General features: G+C 46.1%; 1 protein-coding gene across 4 annotated transcripts in view; it reads right to left on the minus strand.

Annotated features, from left to right (window-relative positions):
- Positions 1-27,598, minus strand: part of ASTN2 (astrotactin 2) — a 1,047,916-nt gene that overhangs the window by 886,277 nt on the left and 134,041 nt on the right. For all 4 annotated transcript variants that reach the window (XM_024996359.2, XM_024996356.2, XM_024996355.2 and 1 more), the window contains exon 2: positions 14,706-14,893. In XM_024996359.2, the coding sequence (XP_024852127.1) occupies positions 14,706-14,893 (188 nt within the window). The remainder of the gene's footprint in view (positions 1-14,705; positions 14,894-27,598) is intronic.

Below are 27,598 nucleotides of genomic sequence, written 5' to 3' on the forward strand. Positions count from 1 at the left end.
AAGAAGAAATATTGGGTTGGCCAAAAAGTTAGTTTGAGTTTTTGTACCATCTTATGGAAAAACCAAAAGAACTTTCTGGGCAACCCAATGTTACAGAGGAGAGTGATCACTTGGAATCAGAAATTGTTTAATTCTGGGCTCAGGCATTGGTTATGTGATATCAGAAGAGAGTGGCCTTCACTGTCGAGACTTTGGTTTTATCACTGGTGAAATAGAAACCAGAACAGCAGCAGTGTTAATGAAACTGATGATACAACATCTGTGGAGAGTTTACACATGTGACTTCATTTAATTCCAGGAGGTTAAACACTATAATATCATATTTTACAGAAGGGGAAACTGAGGCATGGGGAAAGTAATGTAACCAGTGTCACACTGAGGGTTCAGTGCTAAGACCAGGGTCTACCCCAGGCAGTCCCGTTCCAGATGCAATACTCTTTTAGCTCTTTTATACTGAAATCATTACAGACCAGCTTCCACGTGGCTCAGTGGTAGTGAATCCACCTGCCAAGCAGGAGACGTGGATTTGGACCCTGGGTCGGGAAGATCCCCTGGAGAAGAAAATGCCAGCCCGCTCCAGTGTTCTTGCGGGAGAAATCCCATGGACAGAAGAGGCGGGTGAGCTTCATTCCACGGGGTCTCAAAGAGTTCCGACATGATTTAGGGACCAAACGACAACAACAAAGTATAGACTCATGAGAAGTTAGTACAGAGAGTTCCTGTATAGTCTTTACTCATTTCCCCCTAAAGGTAACATTTCTCATAACAAAATACAGCTGGGCCTCTTTATCTGCAGGTTCTGCAGTCATGGATTCAACCAATCCTCTGTTAGCTCAATCCACGGATGCAGAATCCATGGATACAGAGCACCAAGTTCACTACATCATTTTATCTAAAGAATATGAGCATCCATGAATTTTGGGTTCTATAGGAGGGTCCTATAACCAATCTCCCATGGATACAGATAGACAGCTGTAGAATAATCAAAACCTGGAAGCTAACGATGATTGCACCTCATCACTAAACTACACAATATATTTAGATTTCACTAGGTTTTCCACCAATGTTCTCTTTTTGGCCTAGGGTCTAATCCAGGATCCTAAATGACAGTATTTTTTTTTTTAATTTTGCATGCTTTTTTTTTTTTTAATTTTTTGGCCAAGTCACATATCATGTGGAATCTTAGTTCTTCAACAAGGGATTGAACTCACAACCCCTGCATTGGAAGCACTGAGTCTCAACCACTGGACTGGCAAGGAAGTCCTAGCATTATTATCATGTTTTTTGAGTCTACCTGCTGTTGTTGCTGCTGCTAAGTTGCTTCAGTCATGTCTGACTCTGTGCGACCCCCACAGACAGCAGCCCACCAGGCTCCCCCTTCCCTGGGATTCTCCAGGCAAGAACACTGGAGTGGGTTGCCATTTCCTTCTCCAATGCATGAAAGTGAAAAGTGAAAGTGAAGTCGCTCAGTCGTGTCCAACTCTTCGCGACCCCATGGACTGCAGCCCACCAGGCTCCTCCATCCATAGTCTTCTCTTATTTACAACCCCTCGGTCTTCCCTGACTTTCATGATCTTAACACTTGTGAAGAGTGTTGGTCAGCTGTTCTGTACCATGCCCCTCACTTCATGTGCTCAGTTTTGTCTGATTCTTCGCAATGCCATGGACTGTAGCCCACCAGGCTCCTCTGTCCCTGGAATCTTCCTGGCAAGAATACTAGAACAGGTTGCCATTTTCTGCTCCCGGGGATTCTCCTGACTCAGGGATTGAACCCTCGTCTCTTGCATCTCCTGCATTGGCAGGCAGATCCTTGACCATTAGCACCACCTGGAGAGCCCATACTTGTGGTGCATGGGGTTAGCTGTTCAGCAGCATGTGGGAATCCTCCCAGATCAGGACACAACCCGAGTCTCCTGCATTGGCTGAGCCACCAGGGAAGCTCTTTTCTCATGCTGAGAATCACGTTACGCCGTTTGTGACAAGGAAGGCAGAGAAATGTCTCTGTGCCCTTTTCAATCCTTCCTAACAGGGGATTTGGGTTGTTGATATGTCTTACTCCTAGTGATGCTAGCTTGGGTCGTTTGGTTAAGGTGGTGTAGTGGGTGGAAACCCACAAGATATGTCTACATCCTAATGCCGAGAATCTGTGAGTGTAACCTTGTGTTTACAGCTGTAATTAACTCAGGGATCTTGAAAGGAGGAGATGGTTCTGAATGATCCAGGTGAATCCTCAATCCACTGACACATGTCCTTATGAGAGACACAGAAGACAGGACACAGAGGAGAAGGTGAGATGCAGATGAAAGAAGAAATTGAAATTACATTGCCACAAGCCAGGGAATGAAGGAGCCACCATAACCTGGAAGCAGCAAGGACTGGCTTGTCCCCCAGAGCCCCGGAGAGCATGAGGCCGGGATGTCACCTTGATTTTGGACTTCTGGCCTCCAAAACTGCAAAAGCATCAGTTTTCTGTTGTTTTAAGCCCCGCAGTGTTCGGTTATTTGTCATAGCAGCCCTAGGCAACCAGTGCAGGTGGTATCTGCCAGATTATTCCACTGTAAAGTCACTAGTTTCTTTTTGTAATTAATACACATCCAGGAGGGGGGTGTTAATTCTTTGAGACTGCAAACATCCTGCTGCTTCTTAAGGTTTCACCCATTAATTTTAGTATACATCGGTGGATCTTGTCGGCAGTAATTATTACAGTGGTGACGGTCTAATGGTGATTTTCTAGTTACTTCTTTCCTTCTACATTTATTAAGTAGAATCCCACTGTAAGAAAGAGCTATGTCTTCTATCCCATTTAGTTACTTAGTCAATTATTTATATCAGTATTTTGGAGTCAATATTCTTAATGACTCCTACTCAACCTGGTTCAAAGGATGCTTTCCAAGGCCAAACCCAGTGGCCTGCCCAGGGGTCAGGGGCACTGGCAGCAGCAGCCCTGGGGGGTGTGGCATCCCCTTGGAGGAGGTCACCATTAGCCCTACCATAGAGACCGAAGACTCCAGGACTGGGCCATCTCTGGCCAAACTACAGGGAGGGGGCACAACCCCACCCATCAGCAGAAAACTGGATTAAAGATTTGCTGAGCATGGCCCTGCCCGCCAGAGCAAGACCCAATTTTCCCCACAGCCAGTCCTTCCCATCAGGAAGCTTGCACAAGCCTCTTATCCTCAGGCATCAGAAGGCAGACAGACTGAAAACCACAATCACAGAAAACAAAAATGATCACATGGATCACAGCCTTGAGTAACTCAGTGAAACTCTGGACCATGCCATGCAGGGCCAACAAAGATGGATGGTCCATGGTGGGGAGTTTTGACAAAACACGGTCCAGCGGGGAAGGGAATGGCAAACCACTTCAGTGTTCTTGCCTTGAGGACCCCATGAACGGTATGAAAATGGTGAATCGGAGGGAATTTTTAGAAGCCAAAAGAAAGGTGTTTTCTCAGAGCACTGTTCTAAGACACCCCATGTGTATTTTATCATTTATTTCTCCCATGAGTTCCATGAATGAGTGATCCACAGCCTCCCTGGAAATTCAGGAGAAAGTAAGAATCACAGAATTTCAGCAATATGTCTAAGGTCAAACAGCAATACAGGAACGATTTGAATCCACACCTGTCTGTCTCCAAACACATATTGCTTGCTTCCACCAGACCAAGCTGCCTTCTGAAGATGAGGAGAGGGAGGAATTAACTGGAGAGAGAGGTATAAGGGCCAGTGAACCAAAAGCTAAGCCCACCTTGATTTTTACTGCAGATGGACTCAAGGCACGGGGGAGGGGAGTAAGCAGTGGGAACAAGGCACCCCATTTGTGCACTCACTCCATTCATTCATTCCCTGTCATGAGAACACACCAAAAGCAAGACGCTTTTCTCCACAGCCCATCCTTCCCACTGGGAAGCTTGCACAAGCCTCTTTAAGATACGAAAGCCAAAAGCCCCAGGCTCGCTCCTGTTTCGTTTTTTGGCTGTGCTGGGTCTTCACTGTGGCACTGAGCCTTCTCTTGTTGTGGTGCATGGGATCTCTAGTTGTGGCACTGGGCTTAGTGGCCCCAAGGCATGTGGGATCCTAGTTCCCAAACCAGGGATTGAACCCACATCCCCATGTTGAGAGATAAAATCTTAACCACTGAACCACCAGGGAAGTCCTTAGCCCCAGGTTCTTGAAGGAAATGGGGACAAGAGGCTGGAAGAAAAAGCAAGTAGCAAGTAGCCGTGGACAGGACATTCTCCTTGAGTTTTTCTGTCAGCCCATCTGGCCTCTCCCCACATTGCCACTCTAAAGGATCTGGACCTTCCTGCCCCTCACTTCCAGGACATGTCACTGCAACCCCACCCTGCTTCAACTCTGCCGCCTCTTCTCAGAGCTGCTGGCCCAGGAGCCCCGCTCAGACCCTCCTCATCTCTGCTGGGAGTTGCCCTCATCTTCCAGACTTCCGCCTCAGCCTCCTCCTCACTCCAACCGCCCCTTGTTCACCCCTTCAGCCCACCCTCCATGGCTCTTTCTGGGGACTGGATTCGGTTTGGTCCCGCTCACTCCCCTACTTCTCCTTCCCTGTTTACCTCTCTGCCGTTTCCTCCTTCCCTGCCTCTGCTTTCACTGCTAAGTCCTTTTCTGTCTGTTCTTGCCGATTTCCCTTTCTTTTTCTACATCTCCCTCATTGCCCTTGGCTCCCTTTTTAATTTTATTTTATTTTTAAACTTTACAATATTGTATTAGTTTTGCCAAATACTGAAATGAATCTGCCACAGGTATACCTGTGTTCCCCATCCTGAACCCTCCTCCCTTCTCCCTCCCTGTACCCTCCCTCTGGGTCATCCCAGTGCACCAGCCCCAAGCATCCAGCATCATGCATTGAACCTGGACTGGCGACTCGTTTCATACATGATATTATACATGTTTTTCTGTTTCATTTCTCTCCACTGCTGGTAGCTTCTATACATCTGGTACACAATAGTCGCTCAATAAATATTGGTGAATGTCTGTGTTTTTTTTTTTTTTTTTTTTTGATCTGTGTATCTCTCCTCTGTCTCACATTGTGCAGATCTTTTTTCTTACGCATGTTCTCATCCTGCATTTATTTTTGGCTCCAGGCCCTGTTTTTTAGATGAATCTCAGGGATGCCACGTCAACCCTCTTCATCTGGGCTTGACCGTCAGCTCAGACAAATGGAGTTGATATATGGAAAATGTCCATTTTCTGACCTCATTTTTCTCCATCTGTAAAATGAAGGTTGGGGTATCTTCCATTGCTGTTTGTAATTGTCCACAAGCTCATTCTCCATATAGGACTGCACACTCCTGCCACTGGCCTTGAGCATGGCCACAGGACGTGCTCTGGCCCACAGAATGTGAGAACACATATTTAAGCATTTGTTTCAAGAGCCAGAATAGATGTCTGCCCACTCTCCCATTCATTCCCTCTGCCACGAAAACCAAACGTCTCAAGCTAGGGCTCCCCGTCAGCCACAGTTGCAGAATGAGAAGACAGAAGATCTGAGCCACCACGACTGCGGCTGCTGACATAGACCGTGCATGAGAAATAGGGCACTGTGGGTCAGTCACTGAGATTCAGGATGATCTGTCCATAGAAAAGTAAGCAAAGGCTGACATCTCAAGAATTGGATGCCACAAGGGCTAAGGTGTTTCCAGCTCCGATACTTCAACCAAACTATCGTACTATAGCTTTGAGCAAAAACCTAGCCAAGTGCTTTCCTGTGCATGACCTCAGTTCAATGTGACAATTTTAACTTTATTTCCATTTTGCAAGTGTCCTAACAAGCAGTTCAGAGGTGAAGGTTTATCCAAATCTCTACAGCTGGCATGAGGCACAGTCTAAACTTGAAACCAGACATACTGACACCACCCTCTGCTCATACTCCTTCCCTGCTCTGCACCCCTGCATGTTGTGGGAGACAGACCATATTTCCTTCAGGATGGAAGCCATGCCTTATTCTCCCAACCTTCCCATAAGCCCAGAGATCCTGCAGGCTTTTAGTGAATCTTTGTTGTTGAGGCAAGTCATGGACAAACTTCAAGGTTCATGTGATGTACATTTCTTAAAAACAACCCAAAAAAAAAGGATTTGTGATTTTTAAAATTTCAAGAAAAATGTTTTCTGGGGGAAAATATGATTCATGAGGCATAGTACACATATAAAAATGTACTTGAGATGTTTGTACTTCCAAACTTCATCTTGTCTTGGCAACATATAGAAGCTTGAGGATCTCAACTCACAGACAGGATAATAAGGCTGGGAAGAGAACGGGGCCCGCACAAGGTCACGGAGCATGTGCGCAGCAGCGCCAGGACAGCCAAGTCCCAGGCCAGGGTTCTTTGTGTGGCTCAGAGGGTAAGGCATCTGCCTGCAATGCAGGAGACCCGGGTTCGATCCCTGAGTGGGGAAGAGCCCCTGGAGAAGGAAATGGCAACCCACTCCAGTATTCTTGCCTGGAGAATCCCATGGACAGAGGAGCCTGGTGGGCTATAGTCCATGGGGTCGCCAAGAGTTAGACACGACTGAGCGACTTCACTTTCACTTTCAATAACACTGAGAAGAGAATGGGACCCGCACAAGGTCACGGAGCCTGTGAGCAGCAGCACCGGGACAGCCAAGTCCCAGGCCAGGGTTCCTTGTGCTATGTGTATCACATGGTCTTCCTACTACTCGATTTCCCTGCCATCTTTTAAAAAATATTCCTCTTAGTCAAGATGTTTCCCCTTCTACTTTGCCTGCTCTCTGGAAGGCTTTGTGTTCTCCCATGCTGGTTGACCTGTGCATCCTTCATTAATGTTAAATAAAGTGAAAGTTGTTCAGTCATATCCAACTCTGTGACCCCATGGGCTCTCCAGGCCAGAATACTGGAGTGGGTTGCCATGCCCTCCCGCAGGGGATCTTCCCAACCCAGGGATCGAACCCAGGTCTCCCACATTGCAGGTGGACTCTTTACCAGCTGAGCCACCATGTAAATAGCACAGCAATAATGCTTATTGTTATAAGTTGAATTGTGCCCCCCGCCCCCCGCCCCCCGCCAAAAAAAAAAATGTTGGACTCTAAATCCCCAGTACCTCAGAACGTGACCTTATATGAACATTGGATACATACATAATCAAGTTATGATGATGTCATTAGGTGGACCTCAATCAATATAACCTGTATCCTTATAAAAAGGAGAAAATTTGCTTAATTATGTTGAATTGGTTCATGGTGCTTTTCAGGTCTACTATATCCTTCTACTTCCCTGCATATTCTGTCTACTAATTTTTGAGAGTTTGATACTGAAATTCCAACAAAAAGATCTTAATTTATCTGCTTAAAAAATTGTAATACACAGTGGAACTATATATAACTTTGTTCTGTATTTTTCAAGTCTCCTATAAATATGTTGTCATACTTTCATAATTTAAACAATTAAAAAAGGGGAAAAAAAGAAAATCTGGACATGGAGACAGACTTCTACCATGGAGAATACCATGAAGAATAGAGTCTTCCTGCCACCAGCCCAGGTGCCTTGACCAAAAGTTAGGGAAGAGGTCTGGATCAGATCCACATCGTGGTCTGCCCACATCTTGATCTCAGAGCTCTATCCTCCAAGACAGTGAGGCAACACATTTCAGTTGTTTAAGTCATTCAGGCTATGATGCACGGTGATAGCAGCCATGGGAAATGCACGCTTGTAAGCAGCAGAGTCTCCCCACAGATTACAAGCTGACTACACGTCAGGCTCTGGCACAGGGGCTTCACGTGCATCACCTCAGCTGATCCTCACGCAGCATCTGTGGGCAGGTACCTCCATCCTCACCCCACTGTTGATGACTAAACAGAAGAAGCAGAGAGAAGGAACGTGCCCAAGTCCCAAGGCCAGTAAGTCAGCTCCAGTCCTTGGGGTCCCAGGTCTACAGTCCTTGCAGGGCAGTTACATTCTTTACACCTACATTTCCTCAAAAGTGTAACAGGAGTAATGACACCTATTGAATTAGGATGATCATAGGATTAAATGAGTTAATCTGGCAATGACTATAACACTGAAGTGAAGTGAAAGTCATTCAGTTGTGTCCAACTCTTTGAGACCCCATTGGGTAACAGTCCACTGAATTCTCTAGGCCAGGATACTGGAGTGGGTAGCCTATCCTTTCTCCAGCAGATTGCCCCGACCCAGGAATCGAACTGGGGTCTCCTGCATTGCAGGCAGATTTTTTACCAACTGAGCTATCAGTGAAGCCTGACCTTAACACTAACCAAGCATTATAAAAGTGCTTGTTAGCATTATGATAAGATCTTTTGCTGTCTTGATTATTTTCTCATAAATTTTCTAGTTAATTATTGTTTCTCTTAGCATATGATCCCCAAAAGTAAACACAATATTTCAAGTCTAACTTAGAACCTTCTAAAACTTGGTTGTTTAGAAAACTAGTTTTTCAGGAATACAACTTACAGTGTAGGATCCACTTTTTTTTTAATTTAAATTTATTTATTTTAATTACAGGCTAATTGCTTTACAATATTGTATTGGTTTTGCCATACATCAACATGAATCTGCCACAGGTGTACACGTGTTCCCAATCCTGAACCCCCCTCTCACCTCCCTCCCCGTACCATCCCTCTATAATTGCAGAGTTGGCTTGTTCTGAGCCCATGGTTGATTTTGTTAAAGCCTTTTTTCTTTTTTTTTCCATATTTTCAGCAGATAGGATTTTCACTGTTGGGTTTAGTGGGTAAGGAAAGCACTGCATGATTGAATGAGTAAATCAATGGACTAAGGAATGCATCATATGCTGTGAGTGAGTAAACACAACAGTTGGGGAAATGATCAAAAGCCATTTTTTCACAGAAAGCTTTAAAAAGTATGATCCCCATATCACACGGATCCTTTAAACAAAGCTACTGATCAAGAATGGTAATAATTTCTTAGATTTATGTGGCAGTTTCTAATCCTTAAAGTATTTTCCTATGATTATTATTACATAGAATCATAGATCTAAGTTTGAAGGAACTACAATAGTCTTCTAATTTAACCATTATTTCTCTCAAAATCCTGACAGATAGGGCTTCGAGCCTTTGCTTGCATACCCCCAGAGTCAAGGAACTCTCTACCTATGACTCAGTCCCCTCCATTTCTGGAGAACTCAAACACTTTGAAAGGTTGGTCCTCTGTAACCACACCCCCCCCGCCCCCACCAGTAGCCAGCAGTACAAATCTCTGCTATTTTCTGTGGGCCGGTCCCTTTGAAAGAAACAAGTCCTCAAACGTCTTCCTTTTCACACATCAGATCAAATGTTTCCTTCATCCTTTTGCTCAAAACATTTTGCCAACAATACTCATTACTGTGGTCTCTACAGCTAACACTTTAATACGAGGTATCACTTTGTAAGCACTTACTAAATCTCGAGCCCTGAACCACGCAGAATCATGTCAAGGGCAAAGATTCTCTGCAGACAAGCTGGGATTCCAGCACTGGTGCTCACTGGTGAGGTGAACTTCAGCAAGTTACAAAATCTCACCGACTCCCAGGTTCCTCATCTGTAAATGAGGGACAAGAGCAGTGCCTATCTTATAGAAAGTGAACACGGAAGTCGCTCAGTCGTGTCTGACTCTTTGTGACCCCATGGACTGTACAGTCCATGGAATTCTTCAGGCCAGAATACTGGAGTAGATAGCCTTTCCCTTCTCCAGGGGATCTTCCCAGCCCAGGGAGCGAACCCAGGTGTCCCTCATTGCAGGCGAATTCTTTACCTGCTGAGCCACAGGGGACAGCCCAGTCTTATACAGGGGCCAGAACAATTCAATGAATGATGCACGTGTTACTACATTGTGCCTGGCATCAAACTTTAAAAGTTGGGTCCTTTACAAGCTCTTGGTGAGGGTAGCCATTAGTTTTATTATGCAGAACCTTTGCATGCATGACCTTATTCAGTACTTTGAAAAAAAAAATCTAAGAATTAGAAAATATTACCCCAGTTTTACAGATGAGTTTGACGTGGCCAAGGCCATAGAGAGATAACTGTTTAACCTTGGCATTGACACCCAAGTCATAACCCCTCTTAGTAACATGTTCATAGATTCCAAATAAGGTGGGGGTCTATGCATCAATTTGTCCATAATATTTTATACTTTAAGTCAGCAACTAATGCAGAGAGAAGAGAAAGGATGGTCTACAGGTAAAGGGCAGAGGACCCACCTCTACAAACGAAATATTGGCTTTGCCATTTAACCTTGACCAGCTCACACTGGTAGCTATTGATAAGTATTAGCAGTTCAGGATCCACATCTATGAAATAAACATAATAACAGTGTCCACCTTAGGATATGCTGTGAGGATTAAATTTAACAATGCATGTAAATCAAACATTACCTGGCATGTTGTAAGTTCTCAATAAATGCCAGGTATTGTGAATATTTCTCTAGATCAGATAGCAAGATAGCAGAGAAAACAAGACAAAATCCAACATCTCTTGTCCTATGTTAGAGTATTTTAAACACTTGCAACTGTAATAGTAGTAACCACTATTATTATGTGCCTATGATGTGCCAGATGGATATTGGGTACTCTTTATATATGTTTCTTATGCTCTTCTCACTCATCCTGTGAGACTGGAAGGATCAGTTGTTTTATAAAGAAACTGAGGCTCAAAGAGGAGAGGGGAGTCCCCAGAGTAAAACCGTCAGGAAGTAGGAAGCAAGAAAGACAGTGTCTTCCAAACCTCTGCTCTGTTCTCTGCATCCATCATTCTCCCTGCATGCCTGAGGCAGGCATGTGACTGCTCAGGGTAGCTGAAGCTAAAGCCGCAGACTAGATGAATGACCCCCTACTCTCGTCCTCTGCCCAGGCGTCCACCAAGTACCTCCTTGTTGCCTGACCCTTGGGATATTAATAGTCAGATGATGCAACCTCCTGGGATAAAGCAGACGCTCAACAAGCCGGAAAGGACATGCTGGTTCCACTCCAGCAGGCATGGATTGTCGCAGGTTCCAGTGACTGAGCTGGAGCTGGTTGCTCTGCATGGGTGCGCAGGATATTTATGCCCAAGTAAGTGGATGAAAAACACTGACCTGGACCGCCAGATTTCTCTGAGATGTGACTGGATGGTTTGGTCTCCTCCCAAACCATCTCAGACCTTCACTGGAGATAATGGCAGTGCAGAGTTGGACAGAGGGAGAGTCACAGTGTCCTCAACAGCCCTGTGACATGGGTTTGGAGTCTTGGAAAATCCTGGCCCCAACAGAGCCAGCAGGAGACCTGGGTTCGATCTCTGGGTTGGGAAGATCCCCTGGAGAAGGAAATGGCAACCCACTCCAATATTCTTGCCTGGAGAATTCCATAGACAAGCTTGGTGGGCTACAGTCCATGGGGTCATAAAGAGTTGGAAATGACTAAGTAACTAACTTCCACTTTTCACTTTCAGCCTTAGGCAAGTCTGAGGAACTCACTTAGTCTCAAATTTTTCATCTGTGAAATGGGAGGGCAGAACCCAGCCACCAGGAATGACATTTTTATTTATTTATTCAGTCACTCATTTATTTATTAAGCTATGCTGGGTTTTAGTTGCAGCCTATGGGTCTTCCGTCTTCCTTGAGGCACGTGGTATCTTTAGTTCCAGCAGAAATCTTAGCTGGGGCATGGAGAGTCCCTTCTGGAAGCAGCGAGTCTTAACCACTTGACTGTCAGGGAAGGCCCATGAATGCCATTTTAAATGTTTAGGATTTTTAAATTTTTTAAATTAAAAGAAGAAAAAACCTTTTTAAATTAAAAAGATGGGGAAGGTGGGAGTGGGGAGAAGCAAACACTGCTTTTTGTTTTTGCTGAATTATCTGTGGCCAGGATGGCAAGGACAGAATTTGAGCCACAGAGTCTGAGATGCCTGGATGGGGAGTCCTAGCTTGCATCTGGACCTCAGTTTATCCATCTGCAAAATGAGTGGGTATAACATATCAGCTTGCCTCCATCATAAAAGTGTGTGTGCGTGTGCTAAGTTGCTTTAGTTGTGTCCAGCTCTTTACGAATGTAGCCTGGTGGGCTACAGTCCATGGGGATTCTCCACTCAAGAATACTGGAGTGGGTTGCCATGCCCTCCTCCAGGGGATCTTCCCGACTCAGGGATCGAACCCAAGTCTCTTAGGTCTCCTGCATTGGCAGGCAGGTTCTTTACCCCTAGTGCCACCTGGCAAGCCCAGATAATAAAAATGTACCAAATAATAAAAGCTAATGCCCTTGCATGCCAGGCTCCTCTGACACAAGTGCTCTGTTACACAGCATTAGCATAACCCTTATTTTTATAGATGACAGAACAGCGGGCAGAAGGGTTAAATACATTGCCCAATATCACCCAGAGTGTCCATGGCAGAGTGGAATTTTACACCCAGGCACTGGAGCTCAGGTACAAATGCATGTCACCTCCCTCTAGATAGAGGGCAGGGGTCTCTGAGGACATCCCCACCCTGAGAGGCTGGGCTGCCATCAGCGGACGCCAAGGAGGCCCCTGTGTTCCTGGATGTGACTCTGTCTGCTGAGGGGTAAGGTGAGGATGGGAAAGATCAAAGTATTGGAGCCCTGAAGGGGAAAGAACCGGTTCGACCACAGGGTGGAAGGCCTAGGCCACCCCAGCTAGCAGGCAGGGAGGGTCTGGAGAGCGCCAACCTCTGCACAACCTACTCCACCAGCCACATCCTTGATTGCAAGGAAATTCAAGAGACATTTTGGGTCTTGGTGAATTCTTTCCAAGCTAAACTCACTGAGCAGAAAAAAAAAAAAAAAAAAAACTAAGGATCACTGAGAGTCTTTGGGGAGAGGTCTGATTTAGTATCATTAACACTGGGTGTGGAAACAGAGAAAGTCCATGCAAGACTAGTATTATCATTGGTATAATTCAGTCAAAGTCCCTGGGTTATGGGAGGATGTAGGTGAGTAAATGCTATGCTGAAACAGAAAATGCTTAATAAATGTGAATCCAAACCGAGTTTCACTCCCAGACATTCAAAGAAGAGTCGCCCCCTGTCCAGTCTTCTTCACGTCAGATGGCACCCCAGCCTGCACGAGGTGCTCAGCAAGCACCTGAGAAGTGCCCACAAACTTGCAACCCAGCGTCAGCATGCAGGCACCCACTTGGCTTGGCATGTGGCTGCAACACTCGCTAAATATAAAAATGGGAAAAGTCTATCACACTCATTCCATGAATAACACAAAGGCCTTGATTTGTTCCTCCACGTGATGAGCATGCGTTAGGTCCAAATTTAACGTGGCTGTCTGGCTGGGGTATGTGCGTGTTTTTCCAAAAAGAGAAAACTTCCAAGCACTTACTCAGCCCTAATGAGAATGTCTCATGCACAGTAAGGGTTAAGAGGGGCCTGGAGCACGGAGACCATGACGAAAGGTCAGCTCCGCTCCATCGCAGGTTCTTGGTAAGTACCACTGACGACTGAATGAAAGGCAGAAAGGAAGGGCTGGCTCATAGCTCCATTCTGCTGAGTGACCTTAGGCCAACCACTTCACCTCTCTGAGCCCTGCCTTCCTTACACGTAGGCTAGGAGTGACATTTCCTACACTTGTGCATCTGTGCTAAAGGTAAAAAGGAGAAAATACTGTAGAGTGGCCTGAGGAGTGAAAAGCACCAGACTTGAGTTCAGTTGTAGCTATTATCTGATCTTTTCTAGAGCCAGTTAGACCCTGTACATTCTTCACTTTGATTCTTTTTTTCAATTTACTGTACAAAGCCATTAATTACAGCTTTTCAAATCATCGTTAATGTGAGTCTACATACATCATAGACTTACCATTCCAGTGATTTCTGCCCTGGCATCCTTCTTTAAGGAGGCAGCAGGCTCAGAGTTCCAGATCCTGAGCCCAACAGAGATGGGAGGCCACTTCACTTCTCTGTGTCCATAACTTCATCTCTAACATGGAGGTGGCATGCCTGACTTCTTGGTGAGAATGCAATGAAATAATGCCCATGAATGCTCCCAGTGCAGGGCTTGACACATGGTCAATAAATTCTTGCATTGAAAAAGGGAGTGTAGAGAATAGTTGAGTTTTTATAGCCAGACACATCACACTTGGGTTCAAATACCCAAGAGCAGCTCCATCTCTTCCTAGCTATGTGACTTTGGGTTAGTTTCTCTGCTCTCTGACTCAGTATTCACAAATATAAATGAGGGTAATGGGGCGGTGCAGTGGGGAGATGGTGTGTAATAGCCCTGGCTATGCAGAGTCCAGCTCCAGGGGCCATCATGCATGGTCTACACTGAAGAGGGTGTTGTGAGGGTTAAAACACATCAAGGGTGCTTGGGAAAGGGCAGCCCCACTCCAGTTTTGTTTGCTCAGTCATTCTTGGAAAGGCCAGTTGCGCTGGAGCACTGAACCTCAGCCCTCAGCCAGGCAGGCTGAGCACGCGGCAGATGTTAAACAGCTATTCCCAGAGATGTCGGCCAAAAGGCCAAGGAGCTGGAGACCCTTTACTTTCTCCTCTGAAGCACAATTAGCTTGTCACAGCTGACAGATGATGGACGAGTATGCATCAGTCCAAGTGACACCGCAGAATCCATCTGACCTTCTGTTTATCATTCTGACCTCTCGTACTTAGCCAGCTCCTTCACTCCACCTGCTGGCAATCCCTTGCCTCCCGGCATGGTCTCTCCACCTTGCCCTCCCCATCACCGCCCCCCCAACTCCCTGAAGCCCCCTCCTGGGTTCCTGCTCACTCACCATCACAGAAATGTGGAGAATATGCATCTGCTCCTCTACGATCTCCGAGGGCTCCTGGAGCGTGGGGGCGGTGGCCTGGGCCAGCTGCCCGGGGCTGCTCGTGGACACGTGGAAGTACAGGGTGCCGTTCTCCAGCCACTGCTGCTGCCAGCGGACCAGCGAGATGTCCGCAGCTGTGCCCGACATCTCTGCAAGACAAGAGGCAAGGCACTGGGTGAGCGGCGGGCCTGGCCTCGGCACGCCGGGCAGGAGAGGAGCCACACGCATTCGGGAGCTCCAAAGGCATCTACCCTGTGCTGGATGCCTTTCCCAGCACCAAATCTATGAGCCAGAGCCACTCTGCTTCACACCTGAAACTATCACAACGTGGTTAATTGACTATACGCCAATACAAAGGGAAAAGCTAAAAAAATCCATGAGCCAGAGATTGTCACTTCCATTTACAGGCCAGTTAGCTTGTAGCATGGCTATCCCAGAACAACAGAGTGGCAGAAGCAGGATTTGAACCCAGGTCTGCCCGGTGCCCCTTCCATAGCACCATGCATGATAGCAGAACTCATTCCACTCCAAAGGTGGAAACAAGCTGAGCAAGAGGTGGAGAAGGTGTGCACGTCCTTCTGAGACCATGGAACCATAAGCAGGTGAAGGAAGGGCCTGAATGGGAAGAGGGGGAGCTCAGAGTGTGAACTCTTCAGAAGCTCAGCTGGAAATGCTCATGGCAGAAATGCAGAACCTCAGAGCTGGGAAGACCCCAAAGAACATTTGGCCCAGCTGAGGGGCTCAGGATCGTCCTCTACGGGAAAGGAGCTTAGCGAGTGGGTTGTTCTGAGCCATTTCTCCTGCTGCACTCAGCACAGCTCCACTCCCCTCCTCACACTGCGTAGGTAGTACTCTCAAACAAGGAAGTATGGGCACCAAGACTTCCATGGTTGAAAAATACTCGAAAACCCACTTCCCCACTCCAGTGATCTCATATAACCAAGGGGAAGTTAGGACTTTCTAGTCACTTGTAAGGTCACCTAAATTGAACTTCCTAACTCTCGCTTCTAGGCTGTTTTTCCCTCTGAAGATGCTTTGAAAATAAGAAATTTTACTTTAGCAGTACTTCCATTCAGTGTAATTGTACCAACATAGCTTCTTGATAAGAAGGGCAAGGACATATGGTACCAAAAGCCTTCTTTCACTGGAGTCTACAATCCTTCCATCGTGTGGTCTACTAAAGGGAGATGTCCCTGAAAATATTTTGAAGGACAAGGCCAATCAGCATGTCCTGTGAATAGAGAGGAAGGGTGATGGGGTTCTTGGAGAATTACCAGATCTTTCTTCAAATCAGTTACTGTAGGAAAGAGAAGCAATCAATCCATCCATAGATAAGTAGCCTTAATAGTGTATGAGGCTTGGACCTCTGGACCACGCTATGGAGCAGACCTAGAGACAACATTGCCCTAGCCCCCAGAGGCTTCCTGTTCACACACACACACACACGTGAGCTTGAGGAGGACGTGTTAGACCTTCTTATCCAGCCAGCTCTCCCCAGTCCCCATGTCTGCTCACACTGAGCTAAAACCAGTCACCTTGAAGCAATGATACAATGATATCCGTTCACCAAATGCTACTGATTTATTCCTGCATCGTCCATCCCCCCGCCCCCATAGACTCTAACTCCTTCAGATTCACAATCAAGTCAGGGGAAGAGCATCTGCCACTTAATAAGTGCTATAAAAAGTTAGCTATTAATATTTATTATCATTATTATTATTAATAGGGACAGGATCTAATTCACCCTTCAGCTGCTTTAAAAAAAAAAAAAAAACAACACTTGAGACATTCTTGATTGCCTGCTTTCTCTCCCACTCCTCATCCAGCCCATCAGGAGATCTTTCAAAAGGCACCTGAAATGCAGCACTTCCCAGCTCCTCTACTGTACCACCTGAGCCAAGACACCCTCCTTTCTTGCCTGGCTTACTGCAAAGGCTTCTTCTTAAAAAAAAAAAAAAAAAACTTTGTTTATTTATATATGTATTTTTGGCTGCACTGGCCTGTGTTGCTGTGCATGGGCTTTCTCCAGTTGTGGCGAGCTGGGTTCACTCTCACGTTGCGGGGTGCAGGTTCCTTACTGAAGCGGCTTCTCTTGCTGCAGACCACGGGCTCTAGAGCACACGTGCTTCAGTGGTTGTGGCACAAGGACGAAGTTGCTCCATGACATGGGGGATCTTCCAGGACCAAGGATCGAACCGGTGGCCCCTGCACTGGCACGCAGACGCTCAACCACTGGACCACCAGGGAAGTCCCGCAAAGGACTCTTGACTTGACTCTCTTCTTCCACCCTGGCCTGTCTATTCTCAACCAGAAGCCAGAGGAATCCTGCCACAGCCTGAGTCAGCTCACGTCACTCATCCACTCTAAACCAATAGCCTCCTACCTCATCCCAAGCAAGGGCAAAGCAGCTGATACAGAGTGCGTTACTCATCCAAGGGAAAACCTGCCTGGGGTTCCCTTGCTGCACTCAGAGTGGAGCAGAGCTGGAGAGGGTCCCAGGAGTGCATCGGCTCCTAGAACTGAGAACCGAAGGACCCCAGAGCTCGCCTTGCAGCCCTGGGGAGCAGACTGGAGGCACAGTGCCTCATCTATGAGGCAGGTCTCTGCCCAGCACCTCCTCTCCCCCACCGCCAGCCTCAGCACCCGCGGACTTGGCAGCAGCTCCTCTGGCAGCCGGCCAGCTGGGCCAGGGCAACGTGAAGACACGATGGTGAATGGCCTTGCTTGGTGCCTTGCTCATTTTTCTCTTGGTGCATCAGAGCCAGAACCAGATGTCCAGGGAACCCAGGGACCGGGCTTTACCTCTGGAAATTGCTGTCTCTCATTAAGCAGCTCAAGAAAGAGGATCTGCCTACTGTTGGCTGGGTGGGCACTTACTGCACTCAGAGTCCCTGAAATGGCACCGGCAGGGAGCCCTGGGGGCAGCCACATCAGGCCAACACAGCCAGGTACAGAAGGAAGCAGAGGCAGTGTTGGAGAAGGCTTGCTGAAATCTGCACCTCTTACTCCTGGGGCTCATCTGGCCCGTGCCTGAAAGCCCATCACTAAAGCAGCTTGCCATCCCCATGTTCAGACTAGAACACAGAGGGTCACATGGGGTTAGGCGCTTGTTTACGGTCACTGGTGAACTGATACCCAGCTGGACCCAGTGGACTGCCAGTCCATGTCAGTTTCTACTGTGCCACTTGTTCTTACAGCGCCTTCCTTCTCCTTGACTAAATTAGCCCAAGGACCAAAACTAGACTGAGCTCTTTGTTTGCTACGGCGATGAGTGCACAGTCAGCAGACAGCAAACGTTAAACGATGATAACAGTGTGTGAAACACAGTAAATACTGAATCACAGAGAAGGGCTCCGGCCGTACACTATTACAAAGAAGAAAAAACCGCTGTTGGGCGGGGACAAGGGGCATGAAACCTCGGAGGGAAAACTGCCTTAGCGGAAGCAGAAGGTCTCAGTCATCCGTTCTCACGTTCATTTATTCACATGTTTCTTTGCTTAGTCATTCGACACACCTTACTGAGGACCTGCTCGATAGCAGGTGGCTTAGCAGCCTAGAATCTGGAGTGAAATGAGGCACAGGTTTGCCTTCAGGACACTCACAGTCCTTTAACAGCAGGAACTGTGACGCCGCCCTATGTCACTGCCCACGCACGTGCACATTCTCCTTTTAATGTGGCCTGGGAACCACGCAGTATCCTGCGCCACCGCCTACATCACTCCCTCAGCACGCTCGCCAGCCCTCAGGGCTTAAAACTGCTCCTCTTCCGCAGTGCATATGTACTTTCGGTCACGTCTCTCTAGAACTCTCCACCCAAACCTCGGAAGCTGCCTTCCTTCCAGTCTTTATCTCTCAGTCCAACCAGCACCTACTCAGAGAGGCCATGCTGCTCTTACCTCTTTGTGACCCCATGGACTACACAGTCCATGGGATTCTCCAGGCCAGAATACTAGAGTGGGTAGCCATTCCCTTCACCAGGGGATCTTCCCAACCCAGGGATTGAACCCACATCACCTGCATTGCAGGTGGATTCTTTACCAGCTAAGCTACCAGGGAAGCCCCTTACCTAAAGTACTCCTCTTCAAAACTACAATTTGAAAACATCCATGTACCCCTATGTTCATAGGAGCTCTATTCACAAAAGCCAAGACACGGAAGCAACATCAGTTCAGTTCAGTCGCTCAGTCGTGTCCGACTCTTTGCGACCCCATGAATGGCAGCACGCCAGGCCTCCCTGTCCATCACCAACTCCAGGAATTCACTCAAACTCACGTCCATCGAGTCGGTGATGCCATCCAGCCATCTCATCCTCTGTCGTCCCCTTCTCCTCCTGCCTCCAGTCCCTCCCAGCATCAGAGTCTTTTCCAATGAGTCAACTCTTCGCATGAGGTGGCCCAAGTACTGGAGTTTCAGCTTTAGCATCATTCCTTCCAAAGAACACCCAGGACTGAAGCAACATAAATGTCCATTAATAGATGAATGGATAAAGAAGATGTGGTATATGTATACACAATGGAATATTACTTAGCCATTCAAAGAAGAAAATGCCATGTGCAAAAATACGGATAAACCTAGAGATCATACTAAGTAAGGCAGACAAAGACAAATATCATATGATATCGCTTATATGTGGAATATAAAAAAAGGTACAAATGAATTTTTTTTAATAGGACAGAAGGAGATCCACATATATAGAAAACAAACTTACGGTTCCCAAAGGGGAAAAGTGAGGGGAGGGATAAATTAGGAGTTTGGGATTAACATACACACACTACCATATACAAAAAGAGATAAATAACAAGGACCTACTGTATAGCACAGGGAACTATACCCAGCAGTCTGTAATAACCTATAAGGGAAGAGAGTCCGAAAATGTGTGTATAAACCGGAGTCACTATGCTGTAGGCCTGGAACTAACTCTATGCTGTAAATCAACTATACTTCAATGTTTTAAAGAAGATGATAAATTACTGCTCTCCATATACATCCACTCTCCACTATATCACCTTTACACACACTTTCCATGGAACTTATTACTATTAGAAATTTAGTCCATGTGTTTTCTTCAACATGCATTTAATACTTGTCTCTCCAGGATGCCTGGAACCTTATATATCTTATTCCTGTCATATTTTCAAGTACTTGAGCATATGTAAGAGCTCAATAAAAATCAGATTGCTGATAATGAACACACATACATGTACATACACTCATACACATATCCATAATAAGGTGATGAAAGTCGTGTCCAGTCTCACAAGGAAATTAAAAAGAAAGTAAAGGTCCATTGGGACTTGATCGTGGGACGGGACTCTCCTAGCTTTGAGACCAAGACCATCTTCAAAATGTAGTGACAGGAGCATTGCGGAGGACAGGTATCTTGGTAGCCCTGGAAGGACAGGAAGAGGCAGAGAGAGGGGCTGGGTGGCTGGTGTCTCAGGGCGGTGAAGCCAAATGCGCAAGGAGGCAGGCAGAAGAATGTCAGGCTGGGAATGTGGTTCAGACACAGTTAAGGGCACTGAATGTTTGGCAACAGGGTATACAGTCTTTTAGCATGCAGCAGGCAATCAGTGGAGTGGACTTGATCTGAGAGCTGGTCCTGAGTCCATTAAAAACGGGTCAAAGAAACAGTAGCATAACTGAGGCTCGTTCTTGAAATTCCCTGCTGATTGATTTTCCAATTGCATTTTCCCTCTCCTCTTCCCCTGCTCCCTCCATATAAACATTTCATTGAAGTCTTCAAGTCATATTACAATCAAACTTAAAGCAAAAGGGGGACTAAACGCATTTGGTCGGGAACCAAGACGATTCCCATAAAGGCAGATTATGCTGACATGATGAATATAAAATGAAACAGCAGATATTAAAGTAGGAGAATGGTGCACCATGCCTTCCGGCGGTAGACTGACTCCAATGCCTGCCTCCCTCCCAGCCCAGCGAGCTTAGTTTTATATTGGAATCATAAAGAAACCCAGGGATTGCCTCTTCACCTTTCACTGTTCTCCCCACATGGGCTACAACTCGTGAAATATTCAACAGGCTCAAATCCCCTCTACCACCCGCTAAAGCCAAGTGAGAGGATCAGCCTTCATCAGTGATTCTGGAAAGACCTCTATCCTGTCTCAGCAGCCACGGATGCCTTTCAGCCTCCTGGAAAAGAAATAAAAAAATCCCGAAGGCGTGTTGTGGTTTTAATTGGCTTGTTCTTCCTAATCTATGGCACTCATTGTATTTTTATTTAATTCCTGAAGGTCATTATGAAAATAAGCAGCTCTTCTGATCACCAGCCATCTTGGTAACATCTCCCAAGTGGCTAACTAACCGGTCCTCAGATTCCACAGCACCAGCTGACCCTCCAGCAGATTATTCACAAAAGGCCAGAGAGCGCTTCTGATGAGTTTGCAAATGGTCTCTGTCTCGCTGGGGAGCAGGGTGATGGGGGGGGCGCGGTTTGAGGGGGCCAGACATTATGTGGGATGAACTCACTGCCTAGTCAGAGAGAACTGGGGAAGGTAGGGACACTGACTTCACGCACCCCTGCAATTAGCTGTTCCAGCCTCCATGGGCGGTCACTTCTCTGCAGTAAGACCTGCTGACTGGGCTTGGGAAGCAGACCTCAAGTACATGCCCCTCACTGTCATCTCTACAACGTCAGTCTCTACATTGTCACCTCTATGGTGGCTGCCTTATTGCCAACCTTTATCTAATCTCTCCTGTGGACTGCTTCAGGTGGCTCTGGGCCAGTCAGGGTCTCATCTGAAAAGAGCAGAAACATAAGCTGATCGAGATGTGTTTAATAATGTGATCATTTACAAAGGCTTTGCAAGTGACCTGGGCCTCCCTGGTGGCTCAGTCAGTAAAGAATCCGCCTATGAATGCAGGAGACCTGGGGTTTGATCCCTAGGTTGGGAAGATCTCCTGGAGAAGGGAAATGGCCACCCACTCCAGTATTCTTGCCTGGAGAACTCCATGGGCAGAAGACCCTGGCGGACTACAGGCCAGGAGGTCACAGAGTCAGACACAACTTGGGGACTAACAGAACACTAGCATTCTCAGAGAAACAGAAGCAACAGAACATAAACAAACATGTCAAAAGAGACTCATTATGAAGGGCTGGCTCACATGATGATGGAGGCTAAGAAGTCCCACAGTGCACCATATTCCAGCTGAAGACCCAGGAGAGCCAGTGGTATGGCTCCAGGTGAAACCCAAAGGCTTGAGAACTAGGAGAGTCAGAGGTGTAAGTACCAGTCTGAGCTAAAGGCCTGAGAACCAAGACGAGTAACGGCAGAGGGCAGGAGAAGATGGACGTCCTGGCTCAAGCAGAGCGCGAACCCGGCCTTCCGCCACCTTTTGGTTCTATTCGGCCCCGATGGGACTAGATGAGGCCCACCTGCACTCACAAAGGCTTTCTCCTTACTTCGTCCAACTATTTAAATGCTAGTCTCTCCTAGAAACACCCTCAGAGACAAGCCCAGAAGTAATGTTTTGCCAACACTGAAAATCCCTTAGCCCAGTCAAGTTGACAAATTAATCATCACAGGTAGGTTGAAGGTCAACCAATGATGAAGCTCCCCAGAGTTGGCAAAGCAAAGTGTTGTTACCATCCTAGGCCAAAGGGGGCAAAAGGAGGGTGGGTTATAAGACCCTAAAAGAGCCACAGCTGTAGGAAAGGGCCGCCAGGCAGCTGCTGCGACCTTCACGTAGCATAATCCAGGAAAATAACCCAAGTGCTGACAAGGCATGATCCAGCATGGAGGTCACGACTCAGCACTGAGGTCACCTACCTTCTAAAGTTAATCTCCTGCAAGTGCCTAAATATGGGCCAAGCTCACACAAACACTCAAGGGTGCTCCATACAGGTGGGCTCCCCAAGGTACACAGCAGGGAGGAAAAGCATGGGGAGTGGATCATATGGAGACTTTGGGCAAATGGAGACTTCCTAGCAACCCCAACTGGTATCCTTGCCCCCAGGCTTCCTTCCTTCCAGCCATCCCGCAAGTGGCTACCAAGATTATATGCCTAATTTGTAAATGTGCTCATGCCATTTCTTTGCCAAAAACCATCCAATGGCTCTTGATTCCCATCAGGAAGAAAACTAATTTCACCAGCCGGCCATCTGCATTTCTCCTCTGCCTTACCTTATTTCACACCTTTCTTTGCACTTATGTGTTAAATCTCATCAAATTCTTATGTGATCCTCCACATACACAATGTTGTTTCCTAATTCTACATCTTTGGGTAGCTTTTTCAGAGTTTGGGATAGCCTGTCCTACTGAACCCCATCCCTCACTACAGAAGACTTCCTTGACCCCCATGGAACGCCCTCTTTATGTTTCCATAAAGAGGAAATATTGCATGCTGCATAAGATCACAGACTGGAGACCAACTGCTTGATTTTGAATTCCAGTTGCCCCGTGTTCAAGTTGTACGTCTTTGGAGAAGCTTTATAGCTTCTTCAAGCTTCAACTATCAAATCTGAATAACATTAATTAGTACCTGCTTCATAGGGTTGTTGTGAGAATTCAATGAGATGATACAAATAAACAAGCTTTTAACATTAATCTTGATCCTCAGGCAGCATTCTGCAGTTCCATTTCTTACACATTCTTCATATATACTGCTCTAGCATCTTATTTTAACATGGCATTTATCTATGTTAAAATGATCTGTTTATACAGCTGACTTCTCTCGCTGGACTTTGGTACAAGGACACACAACAGCTACATGAGTGTCCGTGTGACCAACACAGTGGCCAAATAGAAAGAAGAAGGTTAAGTCTTTGGTGAGCTGAACTGAGCTGCCCCATATCTGAATTCAGATGGACATTCCCAGAAGACAGAGAGAGGAAATGGCAACTCAGGATGTCAATGCCGGCTTAATTTCCAGGTAACTACTCTATAGAAATTTATTCAACATCTGGCTCAAGTTTAAGCACCTTGAAGAATGCAAATGAAGAGAAAGATAGACCTTTTAACTTTCAAGGGGCTTGCATTCTCATGGAAAGGCAGAGGAAGTTTATATAGAAAATATACAATCTTAAGATTCTGTTCAGGCATAAGTATATGCATATACAGCTGGAAAGAAGTACACTGGAACACCAAGAATGGGGGGATCAGAGGTGATTTTAATCGTTATGATTCATTTTTCTCTATGCTTTCTACATGGAATATATATTACCTCTGTAGCAGATGCAAATACATGCTCGCTTTAAAATTCATTTAGTCAACCAACCTTTTCTGAGATCTGGCATTGAGGAAGTCTATCCTCAGGAGCTCAGTCCAAGGAACAGAAAAAGCATGCTATGAGTAGCTATAAATCAAAGCAGGAAGCTTAGAGCAGAGGCTACGACTTGTGGCAGAATCTAGAAAGTATTCAGAGAGGAGTCTTACAGGATGGACAAAATTTCAACTGGTGCCCAGGGAACAGGGGGAGTTTAGGACGGAGGAGTGGCACAGAGACAAGAAGGTGGGAAGGCTGCACACATGCAGCGGGAGGATGCCCGTAGAACATGCAGAATCTTATCACTGCAGAGGACACACAGAGACTGACACAGCATTCTGTAGAGAGGAGAGTGAAAACGGGGTTACTATCAGACTGATTATATTCTTTGCATCCAAAGATGGAGAAGCTCTATACAGTCAGTAAAAACAAGACCGGGAGCTGACTGTGGCTCAGATCATGGATCCTTATTGCCAAATTCAGACTTAAATTGAAGAAAGTACAGAAAACCACTAGACCATTCAGGTATGACCTAAATCAAATCCCTTATGATTATACAGTGGAAGTGAGAAATAGATTTAGGGGCCTAGATCTGATAGATAGAGTGCCTGATGAACTATGGACAGAGGTTCGTGACATTGTACAGGAGACAGGGATCAAGACCATCCCAATGGAAAAGAAATACAAAAAGGCTAAATAATTGTCTGAGGATGCCTTACAAATAGCTGAGGAAAGAAGAGAAGAAAAGGAGAAAAAGAAAGATATTCCCATTTGAATGCAGAGTTACAAAGAATAGCAAGGAGAGATAAGCACACTTTGCTCAGTGATCAGTGCAAAGAAATAGAGGAAAACAACAAAATGGGAAAGACTAGAGATCTCTTCAAGAAAATTAGAGATACCAAGGGAACATTTCATGCAAAGATAGGCTCGATAAAGGACAGAAATGGTATGGACCTAACAGAAGCAGAAGATATTAAGAAGAGGTGGCAAGAATACACTGGAGAACTGTACAAAAAAGAGCTTCAAGACACAGATAATCACAATGGTGTGATCACTGACCTAGAGCCAGACATCCTGGAATGTGAAGTCAAGTGGGCCTTAGAAAGCATCACTACGAACAAAGCTAGTGGAGGTGATGGAATTCCAGTTAAGCTATTTCACATCCTGAAAGATGATGCTGTGAAAGTGCTGCACTCAATATGCCAGCAAATTTGGAACTCAGCAGTGGCCACAGGACTGGAAAAGGTCAGTTTTCATTCCAATCCCAAAGAAAGGAAATTCCAAAGAATGCTAAACTACTGCACAATTGCACTCATCTCACGCGCCAGTAAAGTAATGCTCAAAATTCTCCAAGCCAGGTTTCAGCAATACATGAACTGTGAACTTCCAGATGTTCAAGCTGGTTTTAGAAAAGGCAGAGGAAACAGAGATCAAATTGCCAACATCCGCTGGATCATTGAAAAAGCAAGAGAGTTCCAGACAAACATCTATTTCTGCTTTATTGATTATGCCAAAGCCTTTGGCTATGTGGATCACAATAACCTGTGGAAAATTCTGAAAGAGATGGGAATACCAGACCACCTGACTTGCCTCTTGAGAAACCTGTATGCAGGTCAGGAAACAACAGTTAGAACTGGACATGGAACAACAGACTGGTTCCAAATAGGAAAAGGAGTTCGTCAAGGCTGTATATTGTTACCCTGCTTATTTAATTTATATGCAGAGTACATCATGAGAAATGCTGGGCTGGAAGAAGCACAAGCTGGAATCAAGATTGCTGGGAGAAATATCAATAACCTCAGATATGCAGAACCCTTATGGCAGAAAGTGAAGAGGAATTAAAAAGCCTCTTGATGAAAGTGAAAGAGGAGAGTGAAAAAGTTAGCTTAAAGCTCAACATTCAGAAAACAAAGATCATGGCATCCAGTCCCATCACTTCATGGGAAATAGATGGGGAAACAGTGGAAACAGTGTCAGACTTTAATTTTTTGGGCTCCAAAATCACTGCAGATGGTGACTGCAGCCATGAAATTAAAAGACGCTTACTCCTTGGAAGGAAAGTTATGACCAACCTAGATAGCATATTCAAAAGCAGAGCTATTACTTTGCCAACAAAGGTCTGTCTAGTCAAGACTATGGTTTTTCCAGTAGTCATGTATGGATGTGAGAGTTGGACTGTGAAGAAAGCTGAGCGCCAAAGAATTGATGCTTTTGAACTGTGGTGTTGGAGAAGACTCTTGAGAGTCCCTTGGACTGCAAGGAGGTCCAACCAGTCCATCCTAAAGGAGATCAGTCCAGGGTGTTCATTGGAAGGACTGATGCTGAAGCTGAAACTCCAATTCTTTGGCCACCTCATGCAAAGAGCTGACTCATTGGAGAAGACCCTAATGCTGGGAGGAATTGGGGGCAGGAGGAGAAGGGGACGACAGAGGATGAGATGGCTGGATGGCATCACCGACTCAATGGACATGAGTTTGGGTGAAGTCCAGGAGTTGGTGATGGACAGGGAGGCCTGGCATGCTGCGTTTCACGGGGTTGCAAAGAGTCGGACTTGACTGAGTGACTGAACTGAACTGAAGCTAAACCTATGGGCATCTCCCAGCAGAATAAAAAGTGTTGGATCCCACTTGGAACACCTTTATGCAATCAGACTAAGTTCTAGTTTAGAGCCTAATGAAGCTCTTCAAGTGCTATAAATTAAAAGGGATGGATGAATGGATGGAAGCATGGATGGGTAAATAGATGGATGTATGGTGGATACATGAGTGGGTGGTTGGATGGATGGATATATTCCAATATTTTTTATTTCATCAATAATCACACAGCTTGGGTAGTGAAAGGAATGCTGAATTTGGAGTTGAAAGCCTAGGTTTGTGTGGTAACTGCACCAACTGGCCAGTTTATCTCAGGACAAATCACAAAGCTTCTATGATTTTCTTTATTTGCAGTGTGTGCGTGTGTTGGGGGGGGTAGTCATGATCTGTCCTAGTTGTATCATATCTAATGTATAATTGAGAGAAAATAAGGTCATACCTAGCAATGTGCTTAGAAATCTGTGAAGTCCCATGGCTAATCTTGAAAGCAAATGCAATCATGATTCCCCTCATTCAACAATGTACCTTACCGTAATTATTTATTGACTGTCTAAAACGTGCCCGGGACAGTGTGAGGCTTTGTGGATAGGCTGGATGAAACGATGCATGTGCTGCCTCCACAGACCTTCCCTTCTAGTCTGGATTTTCCTCAGTTCCCACTAAGCAGCAACAGCAGCTCCATTTCCTCTTGCTTCCATCCATTCTGTCGTCCACGTATCCACTCACAGCAGAGGACTGTGTCTGTCTCGGTAACTGCCATGCTCAGTGTTTAGCGTGCAGCAGGGGTTCCATAAATACTTGTTGCATAAATGCACCACTCGATGCACATAAGTTTCCTGCCCTCAAGTCATCAAGGAGAGCAGGAAAGGGAAAATCAGGAGAGAGTACCACCTGACACCAGAAGCGAGTATGCACAGGATGCCACGGGGACATGCATGAGAGGCGGGTTAACGCTCCGCATTTATCAAAGGTTTGGATGGGGCCAGCGGGCTGAGTGTCTAAGCTGGGCACTTCGTCGGTCGATGAGATTCTGATGTC

The sequence above is a fragment of the Bos taurus genome, chromosome 8, assembly GCF_002263795.3.
Source record: "Bos taurus isolate L1 Dominette 01449 registration number 42190680 breed Hereford chromosome 8, ARS-UCD2.0, whole genome shotgun sequence".
Taxonomy (NCBI): Eukaryota; Metazoa; Chordata; class Mammalia; order Artiodactyla; family Bovidae; genus Bos; species Bos taurus.